The sequence below is a fragment of the Chrysemys picta genome, chromosome 4 (assembly GCF_011386835.1).
Source record: "Chrysemys picta bellii isolate R12L10 chromosome 4, ASM1138683v2, whole genome shotgun sequence".
NCBI lineage: Eukaryota > Metazoa > Chordata > Testudines > Emydidae > Chrysemys > Chrysemys picta.
Genome location: NC_088794.1, coordinates 47,595,673 through 47,609,548, shown reverse-complemented (window position 1 = coordinate 47,609,548; position 13,876 = coordinate 47,595,673). Strand labels below are relative to the sequence as shown.

Below are 13,876 nucleotides of genomic sequence, written 5' to 3'. Positions count from 1 at the left end.
TTTTAGAATAAGCTTCTTTTAAGAAGCTAGATTTCTGTAGTTACTTTTCTGTATTCTTCTACAATATATATGAGGAGGAAAAAGTTCTTTAGCTAGGAAATACTATAAATATTCACTTCTTTCTCTTGAACAGAAATGATATGAAGAAGAAGTTAAAAAGAAATCTACAGATTTATTATTTTCCATTATTTTGGTATGTTAAAAGAGAAATGATCTAAATCAATATTGCCCAGGTAGAGGGTACTATAGAAGTGCAAAGTATTATTATTACTATTATTGAACTAGACTAGGTCTCTTTAAACATAGGTTTGGGAGGTAGAGTATTTTTCCCCCTACTTGAAATTTGTTAAACCTGCAAAGACTGGCTAGTTGTCAGTTACGTAGTTACTTTGTAGACTAGAAATTTTTTTAATGAAAACTTAAATTCCACAGAATATAAGGTGGTGGGGGGAAAGGTGTTCATGAGAGAGCACTGTACAGACCCATAAACTACTCACCACAGGTTTGGAAGCTTGAGCTGGAGACTGTGTTAAACCAGTGAGAGAGAGAGCCAAGCCAGAAATTACTATGCATCACTAAGATTTCCTAAGACCAGTAGTTCACAAATAAAAAAAAACAAAGAAAGAAGAGGAAGAATCAGTGCTGTTGGAAGTGAATGAGAACTAAATATAGAGGAGGAGAAGAGAGAAGTAAGAGATTGAGAGTGCTCCAGAATGCAAGCTTCTAGTGACGGACTCAAAAAGGTGGAATAAACCTGGAAATCAACATACTTGCATTCACTTATGAAATTTGATACCACCATCTCTGGAACCCATTACTGCAAGATAAAAACCTGATTAGAAGAGAGAATAAAAGAGAATTTTGTTTGGAAAACATTGTCAGCTCAACTCTTTAAGAAAGCCATTCTGTGTCTTAAAAAAAAAAAAAGATGCTGTAGGTTATCTAGCAGCTACAGCAATGGTCTGACTGTATGAGAAATAGAGATGGGACTCATTAATTTTATAATAAAAAGGGAAACTAGGAGTATATTTTATGTTTTTGCATACACATGGTATATTTATACACTACAAAGAGAATTCTAGCTTTTTAGTGTTGCATTGGGCTCTGGTGAACATAAACTTGGGGCGAGGAGTATGTAATGCTATCTAAGACATAAAATGGAAATCTTTAGTAAAGATAAGAATAGCATAACTTCACTCAGTATTTTTCCTGGTTTTCTATATTTCTTGCTTCACCTTAAAAGATTCATTTTTCAGTCCTGAAGTCGAGATGAAATCCTGGCTCCATTGAACATTGAAGCCAGGATTTCACCCTCTATGGGTAGTCTTAAATTGGTGTAGTGCATATTACAATATTGATGCTTTCAATCCTGTATAATTTTTGTCTAACATAAGAGAAACAGACTGATAAATGTTTTGTGGTGGACACCTGTGTATATGACTTCTATAATTTATACAAGTTACTATAAACTATTTGGTGCTAACTGTGGTGAGCAGTCTGGCCCTGAAATAAATAGTGTATCTGCCAATAAGAGTAGCTTTTATTGAATTCTAAATTAATTTGTAAGAGGAGAGAACAACACTGAGCACATTCTTAATGAAATTCAGGGCCGTCATCTAACAAATAGTTGTTCTTTATAGAATCTTTAGTGAAACATAAAAGTCTGCTTCCAAAACAATCTATTGAAAGATTAAATCTTGATGTCATATCTTAATTTGATTCACTGTGGCCTGGAATTCATTTGTGCTTGTATTTTTCAAATCAAAGGTCATATTTTAAAGTGCATTTGAGACTTATTGTAAAATTGAAGTCCCAGAGCAGCCTGCAGGTTGGCTGCAAGAAGAGTGATTGTACTGAGAGTCTGGTTTTAGCTGAGGTAAAATGTAGTAATCTGAAGTGACAAAAGGGATTGGTAATGATGAGCATAATACTCAAATTAAATTGCTCTCGCTGCTACACTGCTGTTCTGTTTTGGATATTGTCTGAGAAAACTGATTATTCTGTTTTACAAATGTTTGTGACATAGTTTTATACTTGCGAGCGGGTAGGGAGGGAGGAGGAAGTTATAGAAGCAAAGTTGTTTACACCATATTTGATCATCATTTACAGGATAAAGAAGTACGAGCAATTTTCCTGAGATTGTTTGCACAACTTTTCCAAGGATACAGGTCATGCCTTCAGCTGATCAGAATTCATGCTGAACCAGTTATACATTTTCACAAGGTAAAAGAGGAAAAAAAGGTTGTTTGTATTTAGTGAATATTTAGGGTAACCAGACAGCAAATGTGAAAGATCGGGACAGAGGTGGGGAGTAATAGGAGCCTATATAAGAAAAAGACCCAAAAATCAGGACTGACCCTATTAAATCGAGACTGACCCTATGAAATCGGGACATCTGGTCACCCTATGAATATTTCACATATGATTTGAATTCATATCAGTCTCATATAGTTGCTTTCTGAACAAACTTCAACTATACAATCTTGGAATTTAATTTTGTGTCTGACACAAAAGTTTCTTTATATATGATATAGTAAAATCATATCATTCTGATATTACTGAGGTGGTACTGTACAGTACAGCTTAACAGGCCCATTTACTGTTGCATTTCCAAACAGATTTGTCTAAGATGAAATCTGTAGCAAAGACCACATGTTAATATTTAAAGTTAAAACTAATACAATTTTGGAAGTAATTCATGGATTTCAAGAAATGTTTACCTATAGTTAAAAGAATCAACTTAATAGTACTAGAATTATTTTGTATTTTGCCTCCCAGAAGTTTTATTGCTCAAAGAAAACAGATTTTTGAATGATTTTTAAAAGTGTGTCTGAGCGAGAAGGGGGAATGTTCCAGTTCCAATACCTTTTATTTTATTAAAAAAAGATCGTTTATAGCTATTGTCTCTTAAAACACTTTGCACTTATTATAAGCAGAAGAAGGTTTAAGCTATTAATATACCTGGAGTTGATTAAATGTTCTGTTTGTTTCCATAACTTTTCAATTATACAGTGACCAATCCCTCTTTACATTCACTGCAGGCGGCCTTTTTGGGCCAGCGAGGCTTGATTGAGAATGACTTTCTCACCAAAATTCTCAATGGAATGTCATTTGCTGGTTTTGTATCTGAGAGAGGTCCTCCCTACAGATCCTGTGATCTCTTTGATGAGGTAAAAATTCTGTTTTGTATGATATGTTATATTCAAAAGACAGTTAAAATATAGATGAGATGCTTCTGTATGTAGAAAAATGGTAATTGATAAACTTCTGAATCTTAATATATTCAAATAAATATAATTACTACAAACATATTTTATAAATTATCAAGCAACATATGATCTTTTAAGCTCTGATGCTTTAATGAGGATACACATTCATAACTTTACACACACGAAGTTATTGGGACAATCACCTACTTAAAGTTAACCATGTGTGTAAGTCATTGTAGGATTGTGGCCTAATCTTTTTATGGTCCCATTTGGAACTCAGTATACTGATAGTACCTGCTAGGACAGAATTATTTTGAATAATTTAATTATATTTTTAGAAATATCTTGCAGAAGTAAATTTTTTGACAAATGTTAATAAATTAAATACACACTTGGCAAAGGAAACTGAGGCAAACATCTTCTCTTGTACAAAGTACAATGGAATCATCAATATTGCCACTGCTAGAGCTGCAGTTTTTAAATTCTTGTCTAAAAAGACCAGACACAGTAAATTTTTCATCCAAACTTGCAGTGCTGTTTAAACTTGAATGTTTTATACAATACTGATATAGCTCTGTATTACTTTTATGTGGAAGGTTCAGAAACACAGCATGCTGCATTACAGATGTTAAATGAATATTACAGGAACACAGGTTTACTGCACCGGAGTGATCTTAAGCTCCATCAAGTCTGGTATCTTGCCTCTGGAGCTGTGATTTGCCCTATGCCTAACGCTTCAGAGGAAAGTGAATATTCCTGGTAATTCACCTAGGAAATGGTACACTGCTTCCCAGAAGCATAAGAGATTTTTCAGTGTCCAATTTTCTGTGCACATTTCAGTTTAAGATGAATATTATGTATTTTCTATATTAGCAAAGTTATTTTAAGTTGATTTTTAAACATTTTGATACTTTTTTTTAAGTTGGTAGCTTTTGAAGTGGAAAGAATTAAAGCTGAGGAAGGTAATCCACCAAAAATGATGAAGCACGTCAGAGAGCTTGCAGAACAGCTGTTCAAAAATGTAAGTTTATTGTAGCCATGTATGTACTGTACTATAGAATGCTTCAATAATTCTTCACTAAACTAACATGATTTATAGCCTGAACAGCTGAAACAAATGACTCCTTGTGGCGGTCATCTTTGTATTTTGGCTAAAGCCTTTGAAACGTTAAATTGTATTATACTCCAGCAATTTACAACACATGTTGAAGTAGCTCAATATTATTGTTAATTTTCCCTTCAGCCGATGCACTATAGCACACTTCTTAGTTAACGTATATCACTTAATGCTTTTAAGGTTTCTTTGTTGCCTCTAGTATAGCCTCTCCACATCTCCCACCAACTCACTGCCTCCCAACAACTCTATGCTCCTCAAACCCTGTTCCCCCCCATTTCAGCACAATCTCTATCTTCCCAGAGTATGCTTCCCCAGGAGAAACTTGCTTCCCAATTTGCATCCATCTACCAAGTCTTGTCTACTCCATTTCTCACTCCCACCCCAAGCTGTCCCATGCACTTTGTATGTTTTTCAGGACACCATCCTCCATTGCCTCTTGCCTCCTTTATACTGACTAATCCTTACTCCACCTCCATGCTGTTGCCCTAACAACCCATGCTTTTGGCTGGTCCGGTATATCCTATGTCCTCCCACCCAAGACTACCCGTATCCTCTTCTCCATTAGCCACCAGTGTCTCTGCTTACCCTGTGATCCTCCAAGCCACCCACCACATAACAGCTTTGCTGTCTTCCCTGCCTCCATCATGTTTTTTTCAACCAGCAGCTCTACTGTACCCATCTCCTTTACATTCCCCTTCCCAGAATTACTTTCCACTTTTACACTTTTTCTAAAACATGGAAATTCACACAAAGTAATGTAAAGTTAAAGGCTTTTTTTCAAGTGAATTTCCTTTAAACCTGTAATCTCTAAGTATCAAGGAAATTGCCAGTTAAAGTGAGATTAACATCCATAGGTTATCCCAAAACTCTGTAAAGTGTGACCTCGGTAGGCTTTGGTTTGGTAACTCACAGCACACAAGTCACATCAATAGTGTGCGCACAGGATGCCTGTTCCATTTTCAATTCGCATTGTGTGAACATAGAGCAGTGGTTTACTGTGAGCTGAGGGAGTAGAGTTCTTGGCAGGTATCCTTAGATCCTTTATTTCATGGTTGAGCAGCATGCATCATTAGACTGTTCTTGCTGTAAATCCTGGGATTCAAAGCAGAAGCCAGGGAGATTAGATTTTTTTTTTAAAGCCCATATTTCTGCTGCCTGCACCCCAGGCTTCCTTCTTGGGTGGGCTAGCACAATTTTCAAATTGCTGTCTGCTAGCATGGACCCAGAAATCCACAGCTCCATTATCATGGCAAGTGTGAATACAAAGAGGCTGCTTGGACTGTATTACAGCATTCAAACCCAGACACATTCAGCATTAGATTTTTCCCTGCCATGCCACCGAGCAGATGCTGTGGGTCCAAGAGAATATTCAATGGCAGCATCACTGGCTCCTCCAGCAACAGGACAACACTGCAAAACTGTTGCATCAAAATGAGGATGCTGAGCTGTTGGAACCAGAGGATCGGTTCAAGTGTCAGCTGCACCATTTCTGGGCCCTACCAACCTATGTAGAATGGTGGGAGACATTCATTCTGCATTAATGGCATGGAGGTTGGGACAGTTATTCAGGGACACCCCTCCTTTCCTCCGATTCCCTGGTTAATGAAGCCATCCACAGGCCAATTGGAAAGAAGGAACAAACAGTTTAACTATTGCCTGAGTAGGTACAGAATGGAGGTTGAGAGTGCATTTGGTCGTTTGAAAGGCGGATGGCACTGCTTATGGAATCATATGGAAGTATCAGGGAAAAAAATGCCCCAATCATTATAGCTTCATGTTGTGTTGTGCACAATATCTGTGAGACCAAGGAGGATAGCCTTAACAATGGGTGGTAGGCGGAGGTGCAGAGACTTACTTGGTGGTTCAAGCAAGCAGCCAGGCATCCCATAGAGAACACTAACACCCAGTAGAATATTGTCAGGGATGCCTTTTGTTCATGTTTTGAATCGCAAGGTTGAACACGTGTGGACATTCAGCTGCTAATCTATGGAGGCAGGTTGGGATAGCTGTGAGTAGTGCGGTATTGTTTATGGTGATGGAAGGGGGACATTGCCTATATACTTTTGTAAAACCAAATGAATTATTTTAGCTTTACTTAAAGGATTTTGTGTGTTACATGCCATGATGAGTCATAGTGGACCAAAATGGATTTTTAGCAATTTTTATTAGAAACAACAGTAACAAAGCCAAAAATAAAGTTTTAATTGAACTGATGGATAAATAATACCTTTTTATTTGAAAATACATTTACCAAAACAGTCAACCGACTAACCGTCAAAAAGAAAACCTTTATATAAAACAACAGTGCAAACCAAACAATTCAATCTGCAAAAATAACAAGGTTGAAAGAAAGGTTTAAAATTGCAGGCTCATATTCCCTCTGCCTCTTCTTGTATGCAAGGATACTGGGGTTGAGTGCTATTGCTCAAAATTTTCATGTATGTTGCAGGGCTCAAAAATGCTGGCTCCCAAGAGCCAGTGTTCTTGATGAGCAGATGATGGACCTGAGAGGAGAATGGTGTTTGGGACGTGTGTTGTGCTTCTTTTATGGGGAAGAGTTGCTGCTGGTCCCAGTAGCCAGTATTGTCCAGAAGGCTGAAGGAGATGCTGGGTCCCAGTTTATGGGACTGCATGGCTTGCTGGTCTAGCAGGAGCGTGTCCTTCAGCCTCTGGACAATACTGGCTACTGGATAATGTCTCTGAGTCGCCTCTATATCTGCTTGTCTTTTTCCATGATCTCCTTGGCCATGGCTATTGTTTTCCTTGGCTACTGCCACAATCTCCTAGGAGAGCTACATTTCTTTCTCTTTCTGCTTCATCATGTACTGCCTCCACCTCTCAGTCAATGCGTTTTTTCTCTGGGACTTTGCTATGAGTTGACCAAACATCTCTTCCTGAGTCTCTTTTTTGCCCCTCAGGTGGGCCAGCCTCTCAACAGTAGATAGATGCCCTGTCCTTGATGGTCTGGCTATTGCAGGTGCTGTGGTAGTGTGTGTGGGGGGAAACAGTCACTTATTGTTCATATTCCAGACAGTCCATGATAAGACCTTTTTTTTTTAGTATGTGTATGTGACTTTACTGTCTGCTGCATATGCAATTTGCTACTGTGCCTTAGTGGCATGGGGGTTGGGGGTAGGGGAGTGGAATTGTGCTCCAGTTTTGTTTGTGCATTTGAGTTGCATCTCTGGGTTTGGAGGGGTTATGGAGGGCATCGGGGTGCCAAGCCAAATAGTAATCTCCTCTGCATCCGCTTTAGGTTGCCCTGACTCTTGATGCTATTACACAGAGGCGGGAGACTAGAAAGCAGAGAATAGTCTTATTCAAAAAACCAAAGGGCAAACCAGAAAGATATACATTGAAGTTGCTCATCAGGATGGTCATCCCAGAAGTGCTGCAAGAGTGGAAGGGGCTTGTGAACTATATTGGGGAAATGAGCATGCAGTGAATTCCCTATAATGTGTGAACCAAAATTGAGCAGTTTCTCAGTCTTAAGTTCTGCTTTATCTCCGATGCAGACATAAAGTGCAAAGAAAAATAGATAGAGTCCTGCAATGATTGTCAACTAGAATGTACATTACAGGACATTTAAATCTCATAAGGGAAGAGTTCTGTTTGCACCTTTACCAGGCATGTGATGTCCATGTAAACTATGAACACAATCAAACTTCTTTCCCTCTAAATATTGTCTTAATAAACTGTTGCACTTCGCACAAATTATTTTTTCATTATTTGAATGTGCTGCAGGAGGGAGGGTCGGGCAGAGGCTGGAGCTGCGCTATGCTGCCTGCTGCCATTTCAGGCAGGCGAATAGGGAGGGATAGCTCAGTGGTTTGAACATTGGCCTGCTAAACCAAGGGTTGTGAGTTCAATCCTTGAGGGGACCACTTCGGGCTCTGGGGCAAAATCAGTACTTGGTCCTGCTAGTGAAGGCAGGGGGTGGACTCGATGACCTGTCGGGGTCCCTTCCAGTTCTCTGAGATAGGTATATCTCGTATGTTATTATAGGGCAGGAAGGGCATTTGCTGGGCAGGAAAAATAAGGGAATGGGAAAGCACCTTCTATGCCACAGTCTTGAAAACTGTCACTAGTCTCATGGCTTTAGCATGAGACAGAGGCCAGTCACTCATGTGGAACAGCCACCATTTTGGAAACATTGGTGGGGGTGTGCCAAAGAGTGTGGGCCGATGGAGGCAAAGAGGGCACAAGGGCTGGATATTTGGAAGGACTCCTAGCTCACGTTCATCTGAAATGGCTACCTCCATGGGGCACCCAGAATAGAATGTAGAAAGACAATATAACACAATAATAATAAAAAAATTGGAAGGATAGGTACTTCCCTTCCAAAGTTCCCTCCAGAGAATCTGCGTCTTCAGTTCTGGACTGGGTTTCTGTCTGGGACCTAACCTCAGCCAATGCAAGGCGAGAATTGGGGTACTTTGCAGCAGGGTATTATTGCGGCTGGATTTCCAACTGACCAGTGTCAGGGTCCTCATTGTCTATCAGGGCACAGCTCCTCTCTGGCATCCTTTCCCACTCATCCTACAGTAGGCCTTGCTGGTTGTCCGTAGTGGGCAGGAAAGTGTGGCCAGCAGGCTCCACATGGTGTCTTGGACAGGTTGTGCTATAATTGTGTAGGATCCTGCAAGCTCATCATAAAATGGACAGGTCTCATGCCCCTTGCCAAATTGTATCCTTTTGTCCCCCCTTTCAATGTACTTACTCCCAAGTTGCTTGATCGTTATCTGGCATTGGTTGGCATCTCAGTCATGGCCCCTCTCAGAAATTTGCTTGGCAATGTCCATAAAAAGGTTTTTATTCAGGTGGCTGATCACAAGAGCTTTCTGCACCAACACTTCTCCCCAGATAGCAATGAGATCCAAGGTCCCAGCACAGCTTTAAACAACTGGGCAAAGCATGTTGTGGGACTTCTGGAGTGCAATTGTGGTTGCATCACAAGAATGCTGATACGCTCAGATCCAGGAACAAATGGGTGAATTCTGGCTCTGTGCCAGCCTTTATGGAGAGGAGGAGATGTCCTGAGAACTTGACATCAGAGTCAGGGGAAGGCACACTGGTGGACAGGCAGGTCAGTAATGGTTGACTTACAAGGCACTGTTGGAAACATGGGGAAAAAATGGTATGCAGCAGTTTTGTCCACATGAACATTAGACCACACTAATTCAATTTGCAGCAAAACCTAGTCCGCTTGGCAAGAAGACTCCAGAGTTCATGGCAAATGTGGAGTAAGTGCACAGTGATGGATTATGTTGTGTGTATGCAAACCATTTTCAAACTGCATTCGATCCTCTTTTAAACCCCTGTGTAGACAAGCCCAAAGCCAGGGGTTCTCACAAGAAAATTTTTGATGGCCTTAGAGGTGGTCACTCTGACAATTTTCCCTAAAATACTTAATTAACTTTAGGAAAAACAAATAAATATGCACATATCCATGTCCAAATCATTGTAATTTATTTATGTAGGGTTTTTTTCAGACTCAGTAATAAAAATAATGTACAGTTGTTGCTATTCTTTACTGGACAAACAGAATAGAAACAAAATAAGGTGCTTTGCGAGTTCTTTTCTTTTTTGTTGTTACTTTTGGGTTTTTTGGTTGATGGTTTGTTTGTTTTTTAGACTTCCTAGTCTGCTCCTTTGAAAACTGATATTTGTACGTTTGTTAATATTGCTTTTCACAGCAGACTTACTCAGCCCTGGTAAGCTGGGGGACAAATCAAGCTCTGAATGGAGAGGTGGGTAGGGAGGCAGCGGGGGCCAAGGCAATGGAGGGCTGGGGAAGGCAATGGAGGCCATGGTCGATGGGGGAGGGTGGTGAGGCCGGAGCCCAAAGCCCTGCAGCCGGAACCAGAAGCCCCGTGGCCGGAGCCAGAAGCCCGAGCCCCACTGCCCCTGTGAAAGAGGGGAACTCACACAGGCTGCCTGCTCCTCTGGCGTTTGTGGATCCAGAGGGGGGCAGGGCCCAACCCCTACTGGTGACCGCAGGGAAGGGTGAATGCTTTGCCGACCTCCCAATCACTACCCAGGAGGCTGTGGCCGCAAGAAAAACCCCTGGCGGCCACATATGGCGATGGTGGCCACATTTGGGAAACGCTAAGTGCATGTGACTGTTTAGACAATACTTTTAACATTTCTTAAAATGGAGAGTCAATATTCATTCATTTTAGTCTAATTTATTAGCATAAATATTTTAAATCACTGACCTTATAGAATTACTTGAAAACAAAGGTACCACCAGTGACAAAATGTAGTTAACAATTAAGTGATATTCCTCAGACTGTCATGCATCAAGCCACATATATTAAAATCTGAATCTATTTAAATAGAGAGCATCATGGTGCACAACATACATTCCAAAAGTTATGCAAAGGGTTCCCTGGTGTAATCATTCTTAAACTCCCAACGCCTTGAAGGGATTAATTTGACAACTGTTCCCTACTATTTTTATGTAGTGAGGTTGATCAGTTTAGACTTACATTCCTAATGATTTCACACCTGGAATGGCATAATACAGGCACTTATTCTGAGGAATTTTTGTAGTATAAGGCTTGATTTTCCCCATAATTTAAGTGGGGGGTCATAATGTGAATCTTGATAATTTGATTTTAAGTAGACAGAAAGATGGAAACATTTTTCTACAGAATAAGTGCTACACATCATCTACATTTATCAGCATGCAGAGCCTATTCAGGACTTATTTTTTAGAAGCAGAGAATTCGTATTAGTGGGATTAATCACTGGCATTGATTTTCCACATTTCATAATATCAAAACGTATGGCTTGAAAAGCCTTCTCAGATGTAATTTTTCAAGGTGCATGCTAAAGAATTAAAGTGCTAGCTAAGAAGACCTTCAATCATTTAGTCTGATGCTGGATTGACTAGAATTTTGCCAGAGAACAGAAGAGCCTTCTTGTATCTTTCGTAAAATTAAATACATAAACAGCCATCAGCTTGTGTTGACATTTGGTTACTACTTATCTGGGATGGATTTAAAACTAGTGACTAAGAGGTGAAAAACTGAACTGGATATCACACTTCCCAAATTCATAGCCATCCAGTTCCGCTTCTTTGTTTTTTTTAAAACTTTTTGCTGCAGCTTTTAACAGGACCTCCTCTGTCATGGTAATTGTAGAAGACTATGGGAATGAAAGACTAATGATACTACACTGGAACAATACTCTCAATGCAGCCAAGTTTGATAAACTTGGCTGGAAATGTGAAAACTTACAATTTTTAAAGGCTGACCTCATGATGTTGTTCTCTTAACATTTCTTTACCAGAGTTATAACATGACACACATGTTGTTCTAATATGATATGAAATACACTGGCATCTTCTGAAAAAATGATATGGGATATAATTTGTCTGTTGACTTTCCTGCTGACATAGTAAGTATTAATAACCTCCCTTGGAAGTATCTAAGAGATTAGGATTTGGCTAGAATATCCCCACATATACACTCCATGTTATCGCTTATTACCTTCTAGACATCTCAGGCTTGCCTAGTATTCCCTAGTTTGATTTCATTGAGAATTTGTCTCAATAAAGCTAAAGGCTGAATTTTACTGTTTTCCCTGCAAAGAGTCAGATTCTTTCCTCATGCCCCATTCAACAACATTGGACTCAATGAGATCGTATATCATAAATGAGGGTAGAATTTGGCTCTAACAATTTAAGGAATATAGTTGAGGTTAGATTTTCCAATGTCCATTATTTTGTATTTACCAATGTTGAATTTGATCTGCCATTTTGTTGCCACGTCACCCAGTTTTATGAGATCCCTTTGTAACTCTTTGCAGTCAGCTTTGGACTTCACTATCTTGAGTAATTTAGTATCATCTGTAAACTTTACCACCTCACTGTTTACCCCGTTTTCCAGATCATTTATGAATCTGTTGAACAGCATTGGTCCCAGTATAGATCTTTGGGGAACCTCTCTCCACTGTGAAAACTGACCTTTTATTCTTATCTTTTTGTCCTATCTTTTAACGATCCATGAGAGGACCTTCCCTCTTATCCCCTGAGACTACACAGACCCAAGTGGCTTGAAAGCACAGGCGATCGTAGATAATGCGTAGATAAAGATCTTGTAGGTGGTCCAGGCTGAGGTTGATGGTGGGGTGGAAATTGTTGAAGTCTAGATACCCGCATGGCCCCAAAGTATGCCAACATTTTTATGGCTGACTTAGAACAACGCTTCCTCAGCTCTCGTCCCCTAGTGCCCCTCCTCTACTTCCGCTACATTGATGACATCTTCATCAAATGGACCCACGGAAAGGAGGGCCTTGAAGAATTCCACCTGGACTTCAACAGTTTCCACCCCACCATCAACCTCAGCCTGGACCAGTCCACACAAGAGATCCACTTCCTGGACACTACAGTGCAAATAAGTGATGGTCACATAAACACCACCCTATACCAGAAACCTACTGACCTCTATACATACCTACATGCCTCCAGCTTCCATCCAAGACACATCACATGATCCATTGTCTACAGCCAAGCCCTAAAATACAACCGAATTTGCTCCAACCCCTCAGACAGAGACAAACACCTACAAGATCTTTATCAAGCATTCGTAAAACTACAATACCCACCTGGGGAAGTGAGGAAACAGATTGACAGAGCAAGACGGGTACCCAGAAATCACCTACTACAGGACAGGCCCAACAAGGACAATAACAGAACATCACTGGCCATCACATACAGCCCCCAGCTAAAACCTCTCCAGCGCATTATCTACGATCTACAACCTATCCTGGAAAATGATCCCTCACTCTCACAGACCTTGGGAGGCAGTCCAGTCCTCGCTTACAGACAACCCCCCAACCTGAAGCAAATACTCACCAGCAACTACACACCACACCACAGAAACACTAACCCAGGAACCAATCCCTGTAGCAAACCTCGTTGCCTACTCTGTCCCCATATCTACTCTGGTGACACCATCAGAGGACCCAACCACATCAGCCACACCATCAAGGGCTCATTCACCTGCACATCCACTAATGTTATATATGCCATCATGTGCCAGCAATGCCCCTCTGCCATGTACATTGGCCAAACCGGACAGTCCCTCCGCAAAAGAATAAATGGACACAAATCGGACATCAGGAATGGTAACATACATAAGCCAGTAAGTGAACACTTCAATCTCCCTGGTCATTCTATTACAGATTTAAAAGTCACTATCATTGAACAAAAAAATTTCAGAAACAGACTTCAAAGAGAAACAGCAGAACTAAAATTCATTTGCAAATTTAACACCATTAATCTGGGCTTGAATAGGGACTAGGAGTGGCTGGCTCATTACAGAAGCAGCTTTTCCTCTCCTGGAATTGACACCACCTCATCTATTATTGGGAGTGGACTACATCCATCCTGATTGAGTTGGCCCTGTCAACACTGGTTCTCCACTTGCGAAGTAACTCCCTGCTCTCCATGTGTCAGTATATAATGCCTGCATCTGTAACTTTCACTCTATGCATCTGAAGAAGTGAGGTTTTTACCCACAAAAGCTTATGCCCAAATAAA

The 13,876-nt window shown here is 40.3% G+C and overlaps 1 protein-coding gene across 11 annotated transcripts in view; it reads left to right on the top strand.

The window, feature by feature from the left end:
* Positions 1–13,876, top strand: part of SBF2 (SET binding factor 2) — a 570,707-nt gene that overhangs the window by 355,716 nt on the left and 201,115 nt on the right. For all 11 annotated transcript variants that reach the window (XR_010600515.1, XR_010600516.1, XM_065592221.1 and 8 more), the window contains 3 exons: positions 2,110–2,223; positions 3,042–3,170; positions 4,132–4,230. Coding sequence is in view for 9 of the 11 variants with exons in the window: in XM_065592221.1 (XP_065448293.1) it covers positions 2,110–2,223; positions 3,042–3,170; positions 4,132–4,230 (342 nt within the window). In the remaining 2 variants the exon portion in view is untranslated. The remainder of the gene's footprint in view (positions 1–2,109; positions 2,224–3,041; positions 3,171–4,131; positions 4,231–13,876) is intronic.